Source organism: Delphinus delphis, chromosome 3, assembly GCF_949987515.2.
Source record: "Delphinus delphis chromosome 3, mDelDel1.2, whole genome shotgun sequence".
In the NCBI taxonomy this organism is placed as follows: Eukaryota; Metazoa; Chordata; class Mammalia; order Artiodactyla; family Delphinidae; genus Delphinus; species Delphinus delphis.
Window position 1 is genome coordinate 58,423,820 of NC_082685.1, and position 23,802 is coordinate 58,447,621.

Sequence of the window (23,802 nt, forward strand, 5' to 3'; positions counted from 1 at the left end):
ATTAATTTCTGTTCTTTCTAATAACACTAATTATTTGGAAAATGTGGTCATTAATAAGTTCTCTATATCATATCTCTAGCTATAAAAACATGTTTCTATTATGTCCCACTGCCAGATTTTGACACTAAAATTATGCAATAAATGTAAATACATTCTTAAATATTTTGTTTAAAAATTGTTTTACTTTGATAGCTAAAAGTATGCACTTAATGTAGACTAAAATCATTTCCTACTTTTTTAGAGGGACTTTACTATCCTGTGCAGCTTTATGTTAAACCTTTTTCTGAGTGGCATGGCATGCCTTATATTAATTTTAAATTAGCTTAGAGTTTCATGACACTCTCAGAAATTATGAGGTGCTACTGGATGTTTTGACAGTTTATTTAGAATCAGCACATTGAATGGTGGTTGTTTTGCAATCAAAACCTTACTCTCACTGTAAGTTTCTAATATAATTCAGAGCTTTAAAATGGTAAGTTAAAAATTGAAGAAAATTCATCTTACCTTTTCTTGTCTTCATCTGTTTCAGGTTTCTTTAGTTTGAGTTTTTCGAGAGCATTGTGGTAACTCTGAGCATAATTTAAAAGTTTAAAAGTTCATAAAAATAATATTCTGTCTTGTCAATTTTTGATCAAGGTAAAGGAAATAGGGAATGCTTGACTTTAGGGACTGCTGCCCTAAAGAAATGTAGAGGCAAATACTATGATTATTTTTTTTCACCTTGTCACTACTTATGGTTTCTGCCTGCTGGTGAAAAAGCTGGAAGGCATCACACTTGAACTTGGAAAAAAAAATCTTTAAAAAATATTATTAACATTTATTGCATTAATGATATTAACACTTTAATGCACATAACCAACATCATAATCAAGAGATAAAAGATGAAAAAACCCACAGTTAAGTTCATTGGGGGACATATTAGTAGTTTACAGATAAGTTCTTGGACAGAGTTCTTAAGCCCCACTAACCCCACAGCTTATAGGACCTTTTCTGTGTGAAATGCTATGGTTAGAGCTGTGGGTATGCAGAGATGGGCAAGATGGTACACACATGACTCTGCTACAGTTCACAGTGAGGTCGGTATTGAGAGGACAAGGAAGATTGCTCTGACAGGGAGAACAGAATGTCAGCGAAGAGAGCAGAGGGAATTCCTGGGGAGTCAGGGAATGACATGAGCAGAGGCCCAGAGGAGACAATGAGAGCAAGCATGGTAAACAGCACTGTGCTCAAAACAGCTGGGGCATACAGTGCTGTGAATGGAGGCATAGAAGGTAAAAATTGTATAGTTAGTTCAATGATAGTGAATAAAGATAGGTTGAGACTGTGAGACTAGAAAAGGCCCTTGAATGTTTGAATAAAGAATTTGGACTTATTTTGACAAGCCCAGGGAAACTTTGAAGAATTTTGAGCAGAGAAGTGATATGATCAAAACTGGGCTGGCACAGGAAGGAGGCTATAACAGTTAAGAAGATGTTACCATACAGAAGTCTGGGTGAAAAGTACTGAGTACCTAATGTAGTGGTGGCAGTTAGAATTCAAAGTGTCTTTGAGTTCCACAAATGTGAGCAAAAACTACAGAGGTGAACTTTACACACAAGCCTTGGCAACAGACCATTATAAGGGACAAAGAAAAAGTTCAAGGGTTCTGAGCCAGGGGTGACTGAGGAGAGTGTTGCCACTACAGAAAGTGAGGAAGGTAAGGCAAAAGGAGTTCTGAGTTCAGATTGTTCATAGGAATTTACCAGCATCTAAATTGAAAACTTTGGGAGGGAAGAGAGTAAGTGCTTTGCATTTAGTGCTCAGTAGCTTTTTGATACATTGAACTCTGAAATAATTTTGGTCACATTTTTGAAGCCAGAGAACATTTCTCCTGGTACTGAAATAATACAAATATAAGTAACCGTGGACCAAAACAAAAAACCCCAAATGTCCTCCCTGCACTACCACTTGGGGTTTAGGTGTTATTCAAACTACAAGAGTATAAACTGAACAAGATTGGTCTTAGAATTCTGATTAGAAGAATTTGACATACCTTTTTAATCATTTTACCAAGTTCAAAATCTGGCCTTCTGCCTATTGAATAGTCAGCTTTCACTTCAGAATAGGTATCATTAATTATTGCCAAGAACATGTTCTGGGGAGAAATATTCAAATGAAGTTATTTCAATAAAAATTTAGTTTAAATGTTGTTAATGACTTTGACAAGTGCTGGGATTTGTAAAATTAGATTTAAATTTTAAAAGTAACTCGTGCTCAATAAGAGATATGACTATGCAGACTATATATAATATAGTAGAATGGGAAATGTGTAGTGTGTGGATATGGGCAAGTATGTTTATGGTAAATGGGAAAAGCAGAATGTAAAATAGTGCATATACATTGGTTAATTATATATATATATAAAAATGTATTAATGTTACATATCAGAAGAAAACTTAGAATAATATATGTTCATAAGGGTATTTCTTTTTTTTCTTTAAAATTCTATAGAGCTGTTTAAATGCACAGTTTTACTAGGGCTCTTACAACTATTAATGTCCAGATAACACAAACAGAACTGTGGAGAGGGTATTCCAACTCCCAGCCCACCTCTCCACCTTTCACTGTGGCTCAGATCTGTCACTGTGAGGACTGTTGCCCACAATCGGGATAACTGCTGTGTGTGACAAAAAAATGTTTTCATGGAGGACAGTAGCAGTGCCTTGAGTAGAAAGGCAAGGTTCCTTGATTAGGAAGGCCAAATAGATTTGTCCTGAGCACATGTGAGAGACCCATCCTGGGGACTCCTAAAAATTACCAGGGTGTGAGCTTTCATCCATAAGGGCCAAAAGCTGTTGCAATATGGGCAGAATATGAATGGCCTAATTCATACCTACTGGTATGAAATGTCCCAGGCTGGAGAGACCTGGAACTTTCAAGTTATACGTGTAAAAGATTTAGTACACTCTTGGCACACAATAACCACCCAGATGGTAACTATTATGATCACATTCTCCATTGGACAGCTTGAAAACATTTGGACCCCCTGGATTACTAGGAATCTACACCATTCTTAATAAATGTAAAGTGTTCTGACAGCTAAGCAGTGATACTATAATTTCTTCTAAATTGGTAATTGTATTTTTTATTCTGAAAAATGTAAGCAAAAAAGGGGAACATATATGGTCATTCTTACCAGCAGGACAAAGAACACGAAGAAGATGAAAGTGATGAAGTAAATGGGTCCCAAGATACGACTGGCTTGCTGAATACCAGCAAAATTAAAATCTCCAAGAACAATACGAAATTGTGTGAATCTTTTATGGGAAAAAAGAAAACCATTAGAAAATACTATATCTCTTCATACATACATGACAACAGATGGGGGTTACTAATGTGCCTAGGAAAGTACCTAGCTGCATATGGCATATGTTCTCTGGCTTTAGTTTTGTTAGCACAGAGTTCTATAAAATTGGATGTAGAATATTCCCCTAAAGAAAGCCAAGACTTAATAGCTGAACAGATAGTTCAGGAAATGATGGGCTTCAATTTATTCAATCAATATGAACCCAATGTTCACCTCCAAGATTTGAACCTTGAGATGCCTGCTTACCAGCTTGTCTTGACAGTGGCCTCCTTAGCCATTCCTGTGCCCTTATAAAACTTAGAATACTTTGACCTTTTCCAATAAATGATTTTCAACTTGTACATAGACCCAAGAGCCCTACAATTTCTAATATCAATGGTATGCTTAATTTTTGCATCTCTTCTGCTGAAATAAAAATGGCAACAATTTGTCACTTGCTAGGTCTCAAACAAGTGCTGGTAGTGATCCTCAAATGTGATCCCGAGGTTTATTTTATTTTCTCCAATAAGTATAAAAGCTTGGCTTTGAAGTGAAATAGCATTGAAAATACTATAAATCTTCATTTTATTAACTTTAAAGATGGAAAAATTAAGAAATTAAGGCTTTGAATGAGCATAGTAGTAGCAGAGGTAGAATTAGGATTTCATAACCTGAAGTTTTATTTTGTTTTCTCATCATTAGTTTGCAGTGGTATTGCCATACACACCATGGATATATTATAAATTATATATATATGATATATATATATATATATATAGGAGTTCTTTATTTTAAGGGGAGATCTGGGAAGGAGTTTTTAATAGTATGTAGACACTTTGCATGATTGGTCAAAGGGCAGAATGTTTCTTGTTCCTTGTTGCTTTTGCCAATCACATGAAGGGAGCATAGGACTATGTACAATGAAGGAAGAAAATGTATTCAAAGAAATCAGCTTTTTGGAGTCCTAGGACTCAGAGTTTTCTGGAATTTCATCCTCAGTACCTGAGACCTGACTAAATCTTACATACAGTGTTTATCCAGCTTCTAATACTGGATTCTAATGCTCTTCTACACAAGATAGAAGGAGAAATGCTGAATTAGGAGACCAAAGTTTCTCAGCACATCAAAAAAATTTTTTTTCCTCTCTGGCATAGGAGAATATGAGGTTCTGTTTTAGTGTTTTTAACTTAATTTTTTATCCTTAAGTTGTGTTTATATAAGTTCAAGTCAGCATTTCTCCTCTCCAGAAAGTGTCCACATACCTCTGCTCTGTAAATAGTGTGAATAACAAAAACCTAAGCAATTACTGAATGGTTATAATCACATAGGAACTGGAGACTTACAAATGCCTTTCCCCTCCCCCTCCCCAAGCTAAAAGGAACACCATGACTCTTCAGGATACAGATTATACTGAATGAAAACACTTTTTTAACTTCTTGATACCCCTGTTAACTTTCTACAGTTCTCTCTTGTTGAATTAAAATAGCTTACAGACGGTTTCATAATAATGTACCATTTATGCTTAATCTGACTTCCCAGTCTCACTTGCAGGCATGACTGGGTGGTAGGTATTCCTAAGCCTTCTCCAAATATTGCCTCTATTCCACTGTGTCGTCTTCTGTAATTCAGGTTAAACATATATTAGGCCTTCTCATTCTACCCTTTCTGTCATTTTCTGAACATTTTGCCTCTCTGTGCCACTTTAAAATTTTTTCTCACCTATTTTTCATTTTACTCCTTCTCTCTTCATCTATGTCTCATTTGCTATCAAACTTGTCAACTGGGCTTTTATTCTCAGTTGCTTTAATTTTCAGTTCTAGAATTCTGTTTGATACTTTTTCAAGTATGTCACTTTTTACACTATCCTGTTCTCTCTCTAAAGATATTTTCTGACTTGTGTTTTATTTCTCTAAATATAGTATTTATTGATTATTCCAATATTTGAAGTCTTTGAGTCCGTTTCTGTTGTCTGTTGTATCTGCTGGTTCTTGCTTACGAATTTTTCCTCCTTATGTACCAAGTTATCTTTGACCATGAGCAGTAAATTATACTTGAAGGGCTTAGGATGAAATATATTTCTCCAGAGAGGTATTTTTGTGTGTGTGTCTGCAGGTGCATATGGGCATTCCAGCCTGGGACCATCTTAATCCAAATTCAAGACATGAGGTTCCCTGGATACCTAGGTGACTAAACCCAGACTTCAAGTCAAGTCACTGAGGGATTTACTTTTAACTTGAGGCTGTAGCACTTCAGGCTCCCTACTTTATGTGTGGAGAGGTTATCAGACACTCCTCCTCTCCCCCAACCCCACTCCCCAGCACACACACACAGGCCTTGGGTTTGTCTTCTGTCTCATCCTTGAGAGGTAACTAGAAACACAATTTCTCAACTGTTTCTTCTGGATCAACAAAAATGCCTTCATGGTGGAGGTTTTGGGGAAGACGGAGTAAGAAGCACTAGGAATCTGTCTCACCACCTAGACAACAATCACAGTGGCACAATCTTTCTGATGAAACTATTTTGGAACTCTGGAGTCTGTTGAAGGCTTACAACTTCCAGGAAAGGATTGGGCAGTTTGGGTCAATTTAAACTTTTAGTTTGGCAGCAGCTACCCATCTCCTACCCCCCAGCCTATGGCAGGTAGCCCTGCATGTATTTCTAGAGCAGCTTGTACACAGCTTGTGGGAGCCAGGGTGGACAAGAAGGACCCTGTTGTCCAGACATCAGGGTCTGTGTTCTGATTGCTGATTGCTGCTTCTGATCACAGAGGCAGGCATCTCCCTGCATTGTTGCAAGCCCCTCCCTCTCCGGCTGAAGCAATGTCCTTGGGATTGAGAGGCCCAATGCTCTTGCCTCCTTCATTTTTCTCTTTTTCCCCTTTGGGAGCCAGATATTAAAGACTAGGACATTCATGGGGCTTCCCTGGTGGCGTAGTGGTTAAGAATCCGCCTGCCAATGCAGGGGGCACGGGTTTGTGCCCTGGTCCAGGAAGATCCCACATGCCACGGAGCAACTAAGCCCGTGCACCACAAGTACTGAGCCTGCACTCTGGAGCCTGCGAGCCACAACTACTGAAGCCCGCATGCCTAGAGCCCGTACTCCACAACAAGAGAAGCCACCACAATGAGAAGCCCATGCACCACAAGGAAGAGTAGCCCCCGCTCACCGCAACTAGAGAGAGCCCACGCGCAGCAACAAAGAACCAACACAGCCAAAAAAAAAAAAAAAAAGACTAGGACATTAAAAAAAAAACAACAACTGCATATATGGAGGAAATTAGACAGTCACCATGCATGCCCAAGGAATGGCACGGGCTCAGAAAAGACCTGAGAAGACCTTAAGTTTACACCTCAGGCTGATCCTCAAAGTACTAAAAGAAGACATGGAGTAAGTCAAGAAAACTATGTATGAACAAAATGGAAAAGCAATAAAAAGATAGAAAACCTAAAAAGAAACCAAAAAAATTCTAGAGCTGCAAAGTACAATAAATGAAAATTCATTAGAGAGATTCAAAGGTAAATTTGAATAGGCGGAAGAAAAAAAATCAGTGAACTTGAAGATAGGGCAATTGAAATTATTGAGTCTGAGGAACAGAAAGAAAAAAGTTTCAAGAAAAGTGAACAGAGCCTAAGGGACCTGTGGGATACCATCAAGTGAACCAACATATGCATAAGCACATGAAAAGATGCTCAAGATTGCTAATCAGTAGGGAGATGCAAATCAAAAACACAATGAGATATCACCTCACATCCATTAGGATGGCTACTGTCAAAAAAAAAAACCCAGAAAATAACAATTTTTGATACGGATGTGGAGAAATTGAAACACGCACCGTTAGTGGAAAGGTAAAATGGAATAGCCACTGTGGAAAACAGTATAGCAGTTCCTCAAAAATTCAAAATGCAATTACCATATGATCCTGCAATTCTACTTCTGGGTATGTACCCAAAAGAATTCGAAGTAGGATCTCAAAGAGATATTTGTATACCATGTTCTCATAGCATTATTCATAATAGCTAAAACGTGGAAGCAACCCAAGTGTCATTGAGAGATTAATGGATAAACAAAATGTGGTATGTACATACAATGGAATATTATTCAGCTTCAAAAAGGAAATTCTGACATATCCTACAACATTGTTGAATCTTGAAGACATTATGCTAAGTGGAATAAATCAGTCACAAAAGGACAAATACTGTATGATTCCACTATGTACCTTGAGTAATCAAAATCATAGAGACAAAAAGTAGAATGATGGTTGCCAGGGGCAGGGGTAGGGAGGGAAATGGAGAGTTCCTGTTTAATGAGTATAGAGTTTCAGTTTTGCAAGATAAAAAGATTTCTGGAGATGAATGATGGTGATGATTGAACAATATGAATGTACTTCACTGTACAGTTAGAAACGGTTAAAAAAAAAAGACATGGTTAAGATGGTAAATTTTATGTTATGTTATACACAATTTAAAATTTTTATCAGTTTTTAAAAAAAAGCCTTCAGGGCAGAAGTAGCTTCGGATGCTGAGTTTACTTTTCCGGGTTCTTGCTTTCTGATTTTGGCCACTCAATTTTTTGTTAGTTCTTAAATGTTTCCTATATTTCATCCAGCTTTTTAAATTGTGAAGAGGTTGATTTGAATAACCTAGCACATCATTACCAAAAGCAGAAGCCCCCTCATTAATCCATTTCAAATTTTTCTATCTGTTTACTTTGTGCCTTATACTTTCTTTCCTCCCATTATCCAAAGTAACACAAATTTCCAAGGTTCTGTAAATAACTACATTTATATTTAATGTCCAATACTACTTAGTTTTATTATTAACACTTGAATTAAGATCCTAGGAAAGGACCAAGAAATTGTTGGAACTGCAAACATTATTCACTCTGGATAAGGTAATTAGACTTCTCAAATTATAGGTCATTTGAAGTTGGAAAGGACCTTTGGGAGTGATTTAGTCCAGCCCCTTCATTTACAGATAAAGAAATTAAGGTCTAGAAAAGTTAAATAGCTAGTGGCAGAATTGGAAAGTAGAATTATATCCTCTTGGTTGCTAGTCCACTCTTTCCACTACTAATTTAGTAAAGGGTTATTCAGAAAAATATTATTAAATTTCATGCAGTTAATTGGTACTTAGATAATACAGTATTTACATGTGGATGATGAAAAGAGGGCAACCTAAGTAATTTTTCAGACCAGAATTTACCCCAAATTGAGTAAAAGGGCCATGGACAAGTTTGAGGAATTCTTAACTAAAGGGAAAGTTATTGCAGTTTTTCTCAGAGCCATATGTTACCATGCACTACGAATTTCCAAGAGTGATGCAAAGTGAAGCCATTTCCCCCAGACGGTCTTTCTTGGTCTAGACTGCACAGGACACATTTTGAGAACTGATATTTTAGACTATCATAATTTTTTTACACAGACAGAACTTGTTTTACCTACTCAAAAACGAAAGTAAATTTAATAAAATTATTCACTTTTAAAGACAATATTTTTCTAGGGATTCTACCTAATCGGTTCTATAAGTTAGTTATCTGCTGATTGTTTTACGTGTATAAAGCTATTTTTAAAATTCAGCTTTGCCAGATCAGCAAAGGATAATCAGGTCAATATCAATAAAAGGATTCTAAAGGTAGAGCCCTCTAAAGAAAACGCTTAAGATTTCTTTTGCCCAGAGAATAAATGCTACAGAGACATGGAGCCAGTTCCTTTTATCTTAGGTAAAATTTTCACTTCTATTGAAAAGTAAAAAAATATTTTTCTAGCTTGACCTGGTAACACTTGAAAAGTGGATAACACCATCCATTTGGATCTTTCAATGCCTAACTGTACTTTGAGTGTGACAGATATTTAGCCATCAGTGAAAATATCAAACCATTTTTTAATTTATTAAAGCTTATGTCAGTACTTATAGGCCTTTTCATGCTTTTTTTGTTATAAACTGGATAAAACTGCATAAATTACATTTATGCTAAGAGCTTACATGGAATTTTGAAAAGTGGAAAAGTCGTCAACTTGTGATCCAAAAACAAGAAATCCTAACTGAGCGTAAGCAAAGAATATTATAAAAAACATGATGGCAAATCCTACTATGTCGTTGATACAGCGGGACAAGGTTGATGACAGCTGAGACATTGTCTTATTAAAGCTTATGAATTTGAATATCTGAAAAAGAACAAAGTTAATTGAAATAGGAGAATATTAAAAATTATAATGATTAGAGTAAATTAATTTCAGAAGAAATCTGCTTGAAATTAAAAGAGATGCTTCATGACAGTTGGGGTGTTTGAGGATTCGCTGGCAATCATTACAAAGCCAAACTACTTTAAAATTTACTGTATAAAAAAATTACTGTATAGGTAAGAATATCCTTTTGTTTTTTCATAACTTTGTAGTTTAAGTTCCCATTTTATTATCTAATATAATAAAATATATCTAATCTGTTATATCTGATAAAATATAAATACCTTTATCCATGCAAAGAAGATGGTTATGGCAATTATATTGTTGTAATAAATGTGCCAGTGTGCAAGAAAATAGAAGTCTGAATATTTTTCAGTACTTTTTAACAGTTGTCCAAGCAAGAGAGAAGTTTGTATATTACAGTATGAGTTGAAGAAAACGGCCACAAAACACAACTAAATGGGAAAATAAGAAGGGTTAAATTAGAGATTACCTCTAAAGCTCCTGCAGCTTATGAATAAACACATGAAAAAGTTCATCAAAATTCAACAAAAAGGGAGGGAGAGATAAGACAGGTTTTTACTTAAATGAAAGTAAGCCTTAATTTATAGAGGTTTAAGGTAGCATAATTATCATAAAAGTAGCAAAATACTGACTGCCTGGCTATCCTAATCTATATGACTTTTTGTTTCTTTGAGTCATAAAACACAAATGTATAAAATGATTATATAATTCTGACTAGACTGTAAGGGTTTCTGCTCCATATAACTACATGATACCTAAGAGTTTAATATTTTTCACTATGTAACACTCCAAGAAAAAATTTTTTACAGCTCCAAAAAAATAAACCCCTTTAGATCTTCTTAACAACTCTTTTAGAAGAGGATTTTAGAACCAGATTATTTTAGGTATCAGAGTTTTCTGTCATGAAAATTTTCCTTTGATTTCTCTTCCCTAAAATACTCAGTTAAACATTTAATGCTGTACCCTATGTTAAGCATTATTGTGGTTACCAGAGAGGTAGATGGCACACTTTCTGACTCTGAGAAACTTTCAATTTGGTTTTGAGAAACAAATATATATAGATACTGGATTGGCTATAACTAAGGGCTAATAAGAGTGAAAGATCAGGTTGTATAAGCCAGAATATTTGTTCATTGTTCCTAAAACCAAGCTCTTACGATTTGTTCCACCCTACCCACACCTCTATGTTTATTTTAGTATTTTCCAGTGATAAGAACTGGCAGTCTTTGGAGTTTCTTCAAGGATTATTTCCCCAATCCTGGTGGCATCCTCTGTGCCTACAAGCTATGCTCTGGCTGCTCAAACCTTATCCCCCCTTCTGTATTCTGCCTAGGCTTGTCTTTTGCCTATTTAAAAATCCAGTGTAAAGAGGAAAGCAGATTTAGGCAACATACAAGAGTACATTTTAAAGGACCTTGTCCCAAAAGAATCATTATTTTCAACATGAGGCCCTGAGAGGAATACATTTTTTTGAGTGGGAGTAGGGAGACCTACTGTGCCCCCTAAATCATAATACGTATGGAATCACTTATTCCTCTAGATTTATGCTAGTCCTGCCAAGGACCAAATCAGAGAGAAAAAAATAGATTTCTCCCTTTTGGAGGCACACCATTAGTATGTACTATGACAGTTCATTTTATTATTGATATTTAAAGCTTTTAAAATAAGTCCTGGATGAGGGAGGTGCTTTTTAAACCTCTCTCACTGGTGGGTTCAGATGTGATTCCCGTCAACCATATCTGTGAATATATACTTACCACCAAAAGTAGTAATTCTAGCCAGTTCCAACTACTTTTGAAATAGGCAGATTTAAATTCTTTTATTTTTAGGACTTCTTGTGTTGTGAAGACAATAAGAAAAATACAAAATGTGATTTCACAGGAAGCAATAAAATAATCATAGTAGCTAACATATCTAAGGAGCTTCACAGAGTAAAACTGCCATGAAGTAAGTATTCCTCCAGTTGCAGGGAATTCTGCCACCAATCTGTAAAATGAGGTTTGTGAAAGTCACTGCATTTCAAGGATTTATATTTCAGTACCTAACGCGATTGATATTTCTAGTCAGTGATGTTGTGTACTTTAATCACTTATTTTGTACAAAATATGTTTTCTCAGGGTTATGGGCTCAATTCATTACTATTTTTTTTAACATCTTTACTGGAGTGTAATTGCTTTACAATGTTGTGTTAGTTTCTGCTGTATAACAAAGTGAATCAGCTATACATATACATATATTCCCAATTCCCCTCCTTCTGGCGTCTCCCTCCCACCCTCCCTAAACCACCCCTCTAGGTGGTCACAAAGCACCGCTTTGAACTCCCTGTGTGATGCAGCTGCTTCCCACTAGCTATTTTACATTTGGTAGTGTATATATGTCCATGCCACTCTCTCACTTCGTCCCAGCTTACCCTTCCCCCTCCCCGTGTCCTCAAGTCCATTCTCTACGTCTGCGTCCTTATTCCTGTCCTGCCCCTAGGTTCTTCAGAACAATTTTTTTTTTTTTTAGATTCCATATATATGTGTTAGCATACGGAATTTGTTTTTCTCTTTTTGACTTACTTCACTCTGTATGACAGATTCTAGGTCCATCTACCTCAATTGAATTGAATAATTCAATTTTGTTTCTTTTTATGGCTGAGTAATATTCCATTGTACATATGTGCCACATCTTTTTTTTTTTTTTTTTTCGGTACGTGGGCCTCTCACTGTTGTGGCCTCTCCTATTGTGGAGCACAAGCTCCGGACGCGCAGGCTCAGCGGCCATGGCTCACGGACCTAGCCACTCTGCAGCATGTGGGATCTTCTCGGACCGGGGCACGAACCTGTGTTCCCTGCATCGGCAGGCAGACTCTCAACCACTGTGCCACCAGGGAAGCCCTGTGCCACATCTTCTTTATCCACTCATCTGTCAATGGACACTTAGGTTGCTTCCATGTCCTGGCTATTTTAAATAGAGCTGCAATGAACATTGTGGTACATGACTCTTTGTATTATGGTCTTCTCAGGGTATATGCCCAAGAGTGGAATTGCTGGGTCATATGGTAGTTCTATTTTTAGTTTTTTAATGAACTTCCATACTGTTCTCCATAGTGTCTGTATCAATTTACATTCCCATCAACAGTGCAAGAGGGTTCCCCTTTCTCCACACCCTCTCCAGCATTTATTGTTTGTAGATTTTTGATGATGGCCATTCTGACTGGTGTGAGGTGATACCTCATTTAGTTTTGATTTGCATTTCTCTAATGATTAGTGATGTTGAGCATCGTTTCACGTGTTTGTTGGCAGTCTGTGTATCTTCTTTGGAGAAATGTCTATTTAGGTCTTCTGCCCATTTTTGGATTGGGTTTTTGTTTTTTTTGATATCGAGCAGCATGAGCTGCTTGTATATTTTGGAGATTAATCCTTTGTCAGTTGCTTCATTTGCAAATATTTTCTCCCATTCTGAGGGTTCTCTTTTCGTCTTGTTTATGTTTTCCTTTGCTGTGCAAAAGCTTTTAAGTTTCACTAGGTCCCATTTGTTTATTTTTGTTTTTATTTTCATTTCTCTAGGAGGTGGGTCAAAAAGGATCATGCTGTGATTTATGTCATAGAGTGTTCTGCCTATGTTTTCCTCTAAGAGTTTTACAGTGTCTGGCTTTACATTTAGGTCTTTAATCCATTTTGAGTTTATTTTTGTGTATCGTGTTAGGGAGTGTTCTAATTTCATTCTTTTACATGTAGCTGTCCAGTTTTCCCAGCACCCCTATTGAAGAGGCTGTCTTTTCTCCATTGTATATTCTTTGCTCCTTTATCAAAAATAAGGTGACCATATGTGCGTGGGTTTATTTCTGGGCTTTCTATACTGTTGCATTGATCTATATTTCTGTTTTTGTGCCAGTACATATTATCTTGATTACTGTAGCTTTGTAGTATAGGCTGAAGTCCAGGAGCCTGATCCTCCAGCTCGGTTTTTCTTTCTCAAGATTGCTTTGGCTATTCGGGGTCTGTTGTGTTTCCATACAAATTGTGAAATTTTTTGTTCTAGTTCTGTGAAAATGCCATTGGTAGTTTGATAAGGATTACATTGAGTCTGTAGATTGCTTTGGGTAGTATAGTCATTTTCACAGTGTTGATTCTTCCAATCCAAGAACATGGTATATCTCTCCGTCTATTTGTATCATCTTTAATTTCTTTCATCAGTGTCTTATAGTTTTCTGCATACAGGTCTTTTGTCTCCTTAGGTAGGTTTATTCCTGGTATTTTATTCTTTTTGTTGCAATGGTAAATGGGAGTGTTTCCTTAATTTCTCTTTCAGATTTTTCATCATTAATGTATAGAAATGCAAGAGATTTCTGTGCATTAAATTTGTATCCTGCTACTTTACGAAATTCATTGATTAGCTCTAGTAGTTTTCTAGTACCATCTTTAGGGTTCTCTGTGTATAGTATCATGTCATCTACAAACAGTGACAGCTTTACTTCTTCTTTTCTGTTTTGGATTCCTCTTATTTCTTTTTTTTCTCTGAGTGCTATCGCTAAAACTTCCAAAACTATGTTGAATAATAGTGGTGAGAGTGGACAACCTTGTCTTGTTCCTGATCTTAGAGGAAATGGTTTCAGTTTTTCACCATTGAGAACGATGTTGGCTGTGGGTTTGTCATATATGGCCTTTATTATGTTGAGGAAAGTTCCCTCTATGCCTACTTTCTGGAGGGTTTTTATCATAAATGGGTGTTGATTTTGTTGAAAGCTTTTTCTGCATCTACTGAGATGATCATATGGTTTTTCTCCTTCAATTTGTTAATATGGTTTATCACATTGATTGATTTGCATATATTGCAGAATCCTTTCATTCCTGGGATAAACCGCACTTGATCATGGTATATGATCCTTTAATGTGCTGTTGGATTCTGTTTGCTATTATTTTGTTGAGGATTTTTGCATCTATGTTCATCAGTGATATTGGCCTGTAGTTTTCTTTCTTTGTGACATCTTTGTCTGGTTTTGGTATTAGGGTGATGGTGGCATCGTAGAATGAGTTTGGGAGTCTTCCTCTCTCTGCTATATTTTGGAAGAGTGTGAGAAAGATAGGTGTTAGCTCTTCTCTATGTGTTTGATAGAATTCGCCTGTAAATCATTCTGGTCCTGGGCTTTTGTTTGTTGGAAGATTTTTAATCACAGTCTCAATTACAGTGAGTGGTCAGTGAGCTTGTGAATGGTCTGTTTATATTTCCTGTTTCTTTCTGGTTCAGTCTTGGAGGTTGTGCTTTTCTAAGAATTTGTCCATTTCTTCCAGGTTGTCCATTTTATTGGCATATAGTTGCTTGTAGTAATCTCTCATGATCCTTTGTATTTCTGCAATGTCAGTTGCTACTTCTTCTTTTTCATTTCTAATTCTATTGATTTGAGTCTTCTCCCTTTTTTTCTTGATGAGTGTGGCTAATGGTTTATCAATTTTGTTTATCTTCTCAAAGAACCAACTTTTAGTTTTATTGATCTTTGCTATTGTTCCCTTCATTTCTTTTTCATTTATTTCTGATCTGATCTTTATGATTTCTTTCCTCTGCTAACTGCGGGGTTTTTTTTTGTTGTTGTTCTTCTTTCTCTAATTGCTTTAGGTGTAAGGTTAGGTTGTTTATTTGAGATGTTTCTTGTTTCTTGGTTGTAGGTTTTTCCCTTTCATCACTTTAAATATGTCATGCCACTCCCTTCTGGCTTGCAGAGTTTCTGCTGAAAGATCAGCTGTGAACCTTATGGGGATTCCCTAGTATGTTATTTTTCCCTTGCTGCTTTTAATAGTTTTTGTTTGTATTTAATTTTTGATAGTTTGATTAATATGTGTCTTGGCGTGTTTCTCCTTGGATTTATCCTGTATGGGACTCTCTCCACTTCCTGGACCTGATTGACAATTTCCTTTCCCATATTAGGGAAGTTTTCAACTATAATCTCTTCAAATATTTTCTCAGTTCCTTCTTTTTCTCTTCTTCTTCTGGGGCCCCTATAATTTGAATGTTGTTGCATTTAATGTTGTCCCAGAGGTCTCTGAGACTGTCCTCAATTCTTTTCATCCTTTTTTCTTTATTCTGCTCTGCAGTAGTTATTTCCACTATTTTATCTTCCAGGTCACTTATCCATTCTGCCTCATTCTGCTATTCATTCCTTCTGGAGAATTTTAAATTTCATTTATTGTATTGTTCATCATTGTTTGTCTGCTCTTTAGTTCTTCTAGTTCCTTGTTAAACATTTCTTGTATGTTCTCCATTCTATTTCCAAGATTTTGGATCATCTTTTGTATCATTACTCTGAATTCTTTTAAAGGTAGACTGCCTATTTCCTCTTCCTTTGTTTGGTCTGGTGGGTTTTTGCCTTGCTCCTTCATATGCTGTGTGTTTCTCCTTCTTCACATTTTGCTTAACTTAGTGTATTTGGGGTCTCCTTTTCGCAGGCTGCAAGTTCGTAGTTCCCGTTGTTTTTGGTGTCTGCTCCCAGTGGCTAAGGTTATTTCAGTGTGTTGTATAGGCTTTCTGGTAGAGGGGACTGGTGTCTGTGTTCTGATGGATGAGGCTGGATCTTGTCTTTCTGGTGGGCAGGTCCACGTCTGGTGGTGTGTTTTGGGGTGTCTGTGACCTTATTATGATTTTAGGCAGCCTCTCTGCTAATGGGTGGGATTGTGTTCCTGTCTTGCTAGTTGTTTGGCACAGGGTGTCCAGCACTGTAGCTTGCTGGTCGTTGAGTGGAGCTGGGTCTTAGCATTGAGATGGAGATCTCTGGGAGGGCTCTTGCCGTTTGATATTATGTGGAGCCAGGAGGTCTCTGGTGGACCAATGTCCTGAACTCGGCTCTTCCACCCCAGAGCACCATGACCCTCTCAGCCACACACATGTTCTTTTTTTTTTTTTTTTTTTTTTTGTGGTATGCGGGCCTCTCACTGTTGTGGCCTCTCCTGTTGCGGAGCACAGGCTCCGGACGCGCAGACTCATCAGCCATGTTTCACGGGCCTAGCCGCTCCGCGGCATGTGGGATCTTCCCAGACCGGGGCACGAACCCGTGTCCCCTGCATCGGCAGGCAGACTCTCAACCACTGCACCAGGTGGACTCTCAACCACTGCGCCACCAGGGAAGCCCCATATGTTCTTTTAAGAGCACTCTTAAGTAACATCCTGATTGCGTGCGGTACAACTTTACTTTCGAACTGAGAGTTGAGGTGGATGGGATTTTTGCCTTCCCCAGATGGTTGAAGGTTATGATTTTTGTTTTTGGAAACCCCACCACCTCCTTATTTATATTATTATTTTTGCAAGAAAAGTATAAAGGGAGTTGGAGTGGAGGCGAGATTTGTGATCACGAAAGCCTTGGACGCCGTCCTCTCCGTCTTCTGCCTCTCTGTCTCTCTGATTAGTTCCTATCCAGCAGCAGATTGAAGCAGGAGATGATTCTTCTCAAGGTTTGTTCAGCAGCTTCACTTCTAGGTGAAGGCTTCATGAACCAAGTGACGTCAACAAACGAGGCTTCTCTCTCTCTCCTCTCTCTAACAATGAAAGTTGCTCTAATGGAATTGTTCTGCCAAAGGAAAATATTGCAAATCTACTTCTAGTCTTCACCCTTTCAAATTCATCTACCATGCTCTTTGGAAGTGCAAACTAGTCCACGTGAAAATATCACATGGAGTTCCTCAGCACCTGTCAGCATCAACCACTCAACTTGTGAGTGGATGAGCCTTCAGATGATCACAGACCCAGTCTTCAAGTCTCCCAGCTGAGACCTCAGACACACAAAACTAGTTTCAACCTAGGTGCCAAAGAGCCCTAGCCCCTCAACTCCTGCCTGCGCCTCTGGGAGCCAGTGCCCTTGGCGTGACGTCACTTTCTCCATTACTTCTTTTTTAATGCTCCACTTTTTTTTGGTACTCTGAAAATTCCCAGTGGTCAAAGACCAATGTAAATGAGAAAGAAAGATGTGATTTTTAGCTAGACATTCATTTTACTCTGTGTTTTGATTGCTCATTCATAACTGGGATACTAATTTATCCCTACAGGAGAACAAGATGATGTTCAAGAACATGCTATACTGTTAGTTACTGTTATTAGTCAGGACTCCCCCCACAAAATATATAATTTTTTAATATTTCAGAGGAGGGAAATACACTCTCCCCCTTTAGCTTATCAGAGATACTTCTTGCTTCTAAATGTCAAGATAACATATTTTACTAAAGCAAATGTTTTCTGTTTAACTTTAGGCACTGGATGTTGGATACAAAGATCTATATGCAAATAGAAATATAAAAATTAATTCCAATACTAAATATAAAAAGATTTTGAGGCAGTTCTCTGTATTTCTAGTGTTCCCACAACTGCAGATAATTAAGAATTGACAGTAATTTAAGGAACCAGCATCTCTATCACAATGCCATGATGTAATTATTCCTACCTAAAGATATTAGCAAATCTTATTGGTACTGGAATAAGGTGTGGCCCCAAAAGCAAAAAACCACCAAAACCAAGAACAAAACAACCAGTTAACAAATAGAAAACAGGAATTTGTTTTTATACCTTGCGTATAGTATGTGCGCAATGTTGGGTAAGTGAGTGAAGTGAAAGAAACTCAGTATTTTGATCTGAAGTGTAGACTAGTAAACAAAAAGCAAAAAATGATGAGTATTCAGTTTAGTTTGCCAGATATGTGTACAAAGGGAAAATAAGTGGATAAAGTCTTAGTGTAAGCAATATGCTCCCATACAACTACTGAATAGATATACTACCAGTTAAAAGTTTCAAAATCTGCTAAAGTTTCTAAGAAATAACATTTTAAAAGGTAACATAGATGGGACTTCCCTTGTGGTCCAGTGGGTAAGACTCTGTGCTCCCAATGCAGGGGGCCTGGGTTCGATCCCTGGTGGGGGAACTAGATCCCACATGCATGCTGCAACTAAGGAGTCTGCATGCCACAACTAAGACCCAGCAGAGACAAATAAATAAATAAATATGCAAAAAAATTAAAGGTAACATAGAATAAGCACAAAACCTAGAGACAGAAAATATGGACTTAATCTAGTATTACAAGGAGTTCTTCATTTGACTTTAAGCCAATTACCCCACTGTTTCTATTCTTATTTAGGACATAGAAGTGATTTGTATTCTTCACTTTATCCCTAACCAGGACTATCGGGAAGGGTGGAAATGTTGGTAAGAAGCTGATTCCCTGAAAGAAAATACTATAACATAAAAGGTAAAATGTCCATTGGCTGCTGATGGTAATTCATTTGTTTTCATTTTTACAAATTTTAAAGGCCATGATTATGTTTCACCATCACTGTTGCACAGGGGAAAAATTCCCCTATCAGAGTAAATGCCAATTCCATATTCCAGAGTAAAAATGTAAGACTCATGAGAAAAAAGTGGCTCACTGAGACTTAGTGGACACTATTGTTTGCCTGTCTAGCGTTCATTATCCCATTCCTCCTTTCTAACAGAACCCTAATTGTATCAGGCATTCACTCATTCTCAGATCCCTTTGCAGAAGCCAATTCAATCCCCAGGCAGATTCAATCATAGTAATCCTATTTGCTTTGACAGTGTTTGATTCTAGAACCCAGGCCTAAGCCAAATAGCATGGTCCAGGTTAGGCAGATTACCTAAGGTAATCAGACCTACAGAAATAATTTTTTCTCTTTGCTTGGTTCTCTGTCCTCCTCCTTGTGAGAGGGGATGTCTGTCATCTTTTTCTTGGGTCCAACAGGTTAGCCCAGGCATGTCCTTCTCATGCAATAGCAGAAGTGCAAGAGGGCACGTTTTAATTTACAAACCCTTTTCAAGCTTCTGCTTGTATCATATCTGCTGACATTCCATTGACCAAAGAAAGTCACCTGGTTGAACCCAGAATCAAGTTCTGGGGCAGTGCACCCTGCCCTGGGTGACAGGTCACTGCAAATTTACATGGCAAAGATGTGAAGAATTGGGGCTATTTTTGCAAATCACCATTGGCTGTAATCATTTCTGGGATGCTGGCTACTGTTATATATTGTTTGAATTTTAAATTGTTCATTCTTGAGACAAAAATGAGTAACTTAATAAAGAAGCTTATTCTGAAAGGAAATCAACAGATTTGAATGATCTGATTTAAAGGAAGAAATCATTAGGACTAAATGTTAGATATGTCCAACTGCAGAATGGCAATAAATAAGACTACATATTCTTAAGCAATATAAAACTAACCTATTGTATGTAATTCTCCATGTTTCGGAACATATCCTGAAACAATGAATATGATGTTGCTCTTTCTTCTTTATCATTATTGGAAGAATTACATTATATTTATTTTGGAGCTTATGATTTTAATCTCAGTACAAACATGCACAAACTGGAAACCTTAATGAGGGCTCTGGGTACCTTTTAAATTCAGTATACTAATAAGAGGTTTTGAGTAACTCACCTGATGACGCAAAACAGATTTACATTAGCATTGTATAATGAAAAATCAATAAAAATAACTCTAGTGCTTCTTGTGATCCAGCTGTTCATTCGAAGATTAATGAACTTGTTTAGGGTTTCAGATTTTGATTTTGATAAAGTGAAAATATATCCCCCATTTCGGTAAACACCAGTAAATCCCCAATGCCAAGGGGAGTTGATAATAGGAGCAGAGTACTTCCATCTGTTAGATATAAAAAGAATAATGGAGAGATGAGAAAGCCTGACGGAGAAGTATCTAAGAATTTAAGTTAAACTTTGGTTGAAAGTAGTAGTTAAAAAAAAAGTACTAAGTTCATAAGTATTATAGTAATTTTGAAGTAAGATGGTGAGTTAAGGATTAAGCTAAAAGGATTAAGATTGAATATGTTTTCATTGTTTAGTGCTTATTGTGGGCAACACACTGGACTACATACTATGAGAAAAAAATTTTTTTAATCCATCTGTTGCCTCAGGGAACTTGAAATCTAGAAAATAATGACGGATTTTTTCTTTAACATGTTGTCTCTGTTATCTGACGAGATCTTTAGTCTTTGAGTAGGACAAAAATATCCAGGGTTTTGATTCAGAAATATCTGTCTCAGTATGGGGAAAAAGATGCTTCACAGTCTGTGTTTTAACGATCATATACCATTTATAAATGCCCAATAAATAAAAACTTTGTTACAATGTCTATATTGTTATATAGGTATCTTATTTTAATGAAACAACACAAAGGAAAATCTGTATAACTAAATTTTGTTTCCATTCTTTCTACTTTTAACTTAGTTATGCAATATCAAAAAGTAAAGCTTTGATTCTTCATTTTAGTCCCTATTCAGTCTCCTAAAACAGATCTGAACAATTATCCAAAGATCCTCTGCTTAAACTTGTTTTTCTGTTAGTAACACCATGTTTGTTTTCAGCAGAGAAAAGTGACAACACTAAGATAAAATACTCATTTTTAATGAAAATTCCATAGTTGTATGTTTGAGCATTTTCCATATGATTGTTAAATTGAAACAAGAACATTTATTACACCAACCCTCTCCTACTTCCAATTTTTTATACTGGTTTTAATTAATGAATGTTACATTTTAGAAAGAAAAACAAGCACAAATTGATTCTTATTTTGTTTGTCAGGAAATGACACATTAAAATTCTAAATCCATAATGTTAATTTTGGTATTTAAATTATTTGTAGTTGTTATGAAAATTTGGAATATTAGAATACCTAACAGATTAGTCTTGAGATCAAATTTAAATGTGTAATTAATAGTTGACTTATCTTGTAATTTTTCATTGAAAGGGAAATAGTGTGTAGTACTGTTATAATAGTATAATATTTAAGAGAATGTGTCACCATACTTATGAATTTATTAGGTTTATAAGAATTATACAAGCACTTTGTTGCCCTCAAGAACACCCAAAACTCATAGAAAGAAAAAATAAGTCAACAAAACCCACAAAGCAATGATCAATCCTAGGGGTAGAGAGGTAGTTGTTCAAGAAAGGAAATGTAATCACTGTTCATATTTATAAAATAAACATCGACTAATGATTAACAAAAATTACAGTATAACTACAGGCTAAGAGGAACAGGAAGTGTGTATGTGGAGGGAGTGGCATAAGAGGGATATATGACAGACACTTTCCATGACAGAGACAATAGATATATAAAACTATAAAATCAAGAAATAGTATAAGCATATTATTCAGAAATAGGAAGTATATACAAGAAGAAACAACTAAAAGTGGCTGCTTCTGGAGTGGGAATTATGAGTAGGAAAGGGTGGACTTTGTAAATATTTCATCACTGATAAATATCAAATTTTAAAAAAGATATATTTTTTGCCTCTATGATTTTCATATGACCCTAAAAGCAATGATACCAGCAGCTTCTGTGTTAAGTGGGGGTAGTGTCAGTGGCTTTGGGCTTTTACATTTTCAATATAAAGTGTAGACATGAGTCTACACTAGCAGTAGCCTCAGCCACTTTGGAGAACAAAGGCCATAAGATCTTTGGCGGGTATCATCAGATGCAGTGTCTGTAAAACATAACTGCCCCTTTTCAACATTAGCGACAATAGAAGATATCACTGAAGTAAGCCAGAGTGAGAAAGCAACAGAGTACACCAAAGACACTCCCTAGGGATCCCAAGAAGCATTTGGAATGTGTTTGAGGGCATCTTGCCAGAGCCAGAAAAGCTGATTGAGTTTTGTAAAAGCAAAAATGGGCGCTTTGCCCTGTGTCCAATATGACTTAGCACTTCATTTACCACAGTTGGAAAAAAAACACTTCACATCCTTTGGTAAGCAAAAACAATAACAGGTTATGGACTTCCCTGGTGGCGCAGTGGTTGAGAATCTGCCTGCCGATGCAGGGGACACAGGTTTGTGCCCCGGTCCGGGAAGATCCCACATGCCGCGGAGCGGCTGGGCCCGTGAGCCATGGCCACTGAGCCTGTGCGTCCTGAGCCTGTGCTCCGCAACGGGAGAGGCCACAACAGTGAGAGGCCCGCGTACCGCAAAAAAAAAAAAAACAAAAAAACCAGGTTTGCTCTTCCTTTTCTAAACACTGCATCTCAGAGTCTTCTTTTGATACTATTACTGAAACAGTCTCCTTACCTGCCAGGCCCCTGTTGGTATTATTTGGAAAATAAATATGTTTTCACAATTGTTTGAAGATACAATGGTAACTGCTAGAAAAAGTTACATGTAATTTTATACTACTTACTCAGTATCATATTTAAGGCCAAAATCAGACAGATCTTCATTTTCAGAAGTGTATTTGTCATAACATTCATTCATCAAGGACTGAAAGGATGAATGGACCTTGCACGTGTTGTTGCGGACTTTTAGTTGACGGACTCTGGGGACTCCTAAAAGTATGTTCTCATAGTAGATGCGACTGCTGTTCTTTAAGTCATACAAACTCTTGTTATTGTACCATGAGTCCCAGTACAGGCCTTCCAAAAGGGGTCCTTCCATAAACTTCATATAGAAAAATAAATGTTATGGGAAAAATATTTCATGTCAAGTGTATAACAGAATCTACATTCATAATGTTATCCATAAGAATATAAAAATCAGTGATTTTAGCCAAGCTACCATTAATAATGGTAATGGTAAATGATGATGTTGATGATGATAACGAAAATGGTTAACATTTCTTGAGTACTTACTATGTACTGCTCTAAGCACTTTACGGGTATTAACTCATTTAGTTCCATAACCCTTCTTCTCCGAGAGGTATACTGAAAACTCTCCCCCAATACATGAATATCAGGACTGGTCATAGCCACAATTCATGGCTTCACCTCGAAGTTATCTGTGTCCCCCCTTTCCTCTCCAACTCTGGCGGTGGTGACTGCTTCTTCTGTCTCTGTCACTATGTGCTCCTTCTAAGAGATCCTAAGCCTAGGGTTCATTTTTTTTCTTTCCTGCCTTTGTCTTATTTGCCATTGGCCACATACATACCTCAAGACAGCACAGTAAAAAAGAAGCAGTTGGGCTCCACTTCTTGTCTCAGGGAAAATTTCCTATCATTCTTTCATATTTCACTTGGCCTAAGCCAATGACTTCTAATCATTTGCCTTATCTCACACTTCTCTCACTCTCAGGAAATGACATTGTCTCCTTGATAAGTTTCAAATTCCTAGCATGGCATTCATGATTAGACCTCTGTTCAATTCATAGTTTGGTCTTTTCCACCTCATCTCCTATATTCCTATAATGCCAAAACATAGTTCCACATGATGCATTACTTATAGTACATATCGTTTTTTCTTCCTAGGATGGTCTTCTGTTACTCATCCTCTAAAACTCAACTGAATTGTGATCACCT

General features: G+C 36.9%; 1 protein-coding gene across 1 annotated transcript in view; it reads right to left on the reverse strand.

Annotated features, from left to right (window-relative positions):
• The window catches only part of PKD2L2 (polycystin 2 like 2, transient receptor potential cation channel), a 38,738-nt gene that overhangs the window by 11,509 nt on the left and 3,427 nt on the right, over nt 1-23,802 (reverse strand). Inside the window, exons 4-11 of the mRNA XM_060008790.1 lie at nt 22,693-22,949; nt 19,939-20,160; nt 11,288-11,516; nt 9,791-9,961; nt 9,307-9,488; nt 3,176-3,296; nt 2,033-2,134; nt 505-569 (exon numbers count right to left, since the gene is read on the reverse strand). Of these exons, the coding sequence (XP_059864773.1) occupies nt 505-569; nt 2,033-2,134; nt 3,176-3,296; nt 9,307-9,488; nt 9,791-9,961; nt 11,288-11,516; nt 19,939-20,160; nt 22,693-22,949 (1,349 nt within the window). The remainder of the gene's footprint in view (nt 1-504; nt 570-2,032; nt 2,135-3,175; nt 3,297-9,306; nt 9,489-9,790; nt 9,962-11,287; nt 11,517-19,938; nt 20,161-22,692; nt 22,950-23,802) is intronic.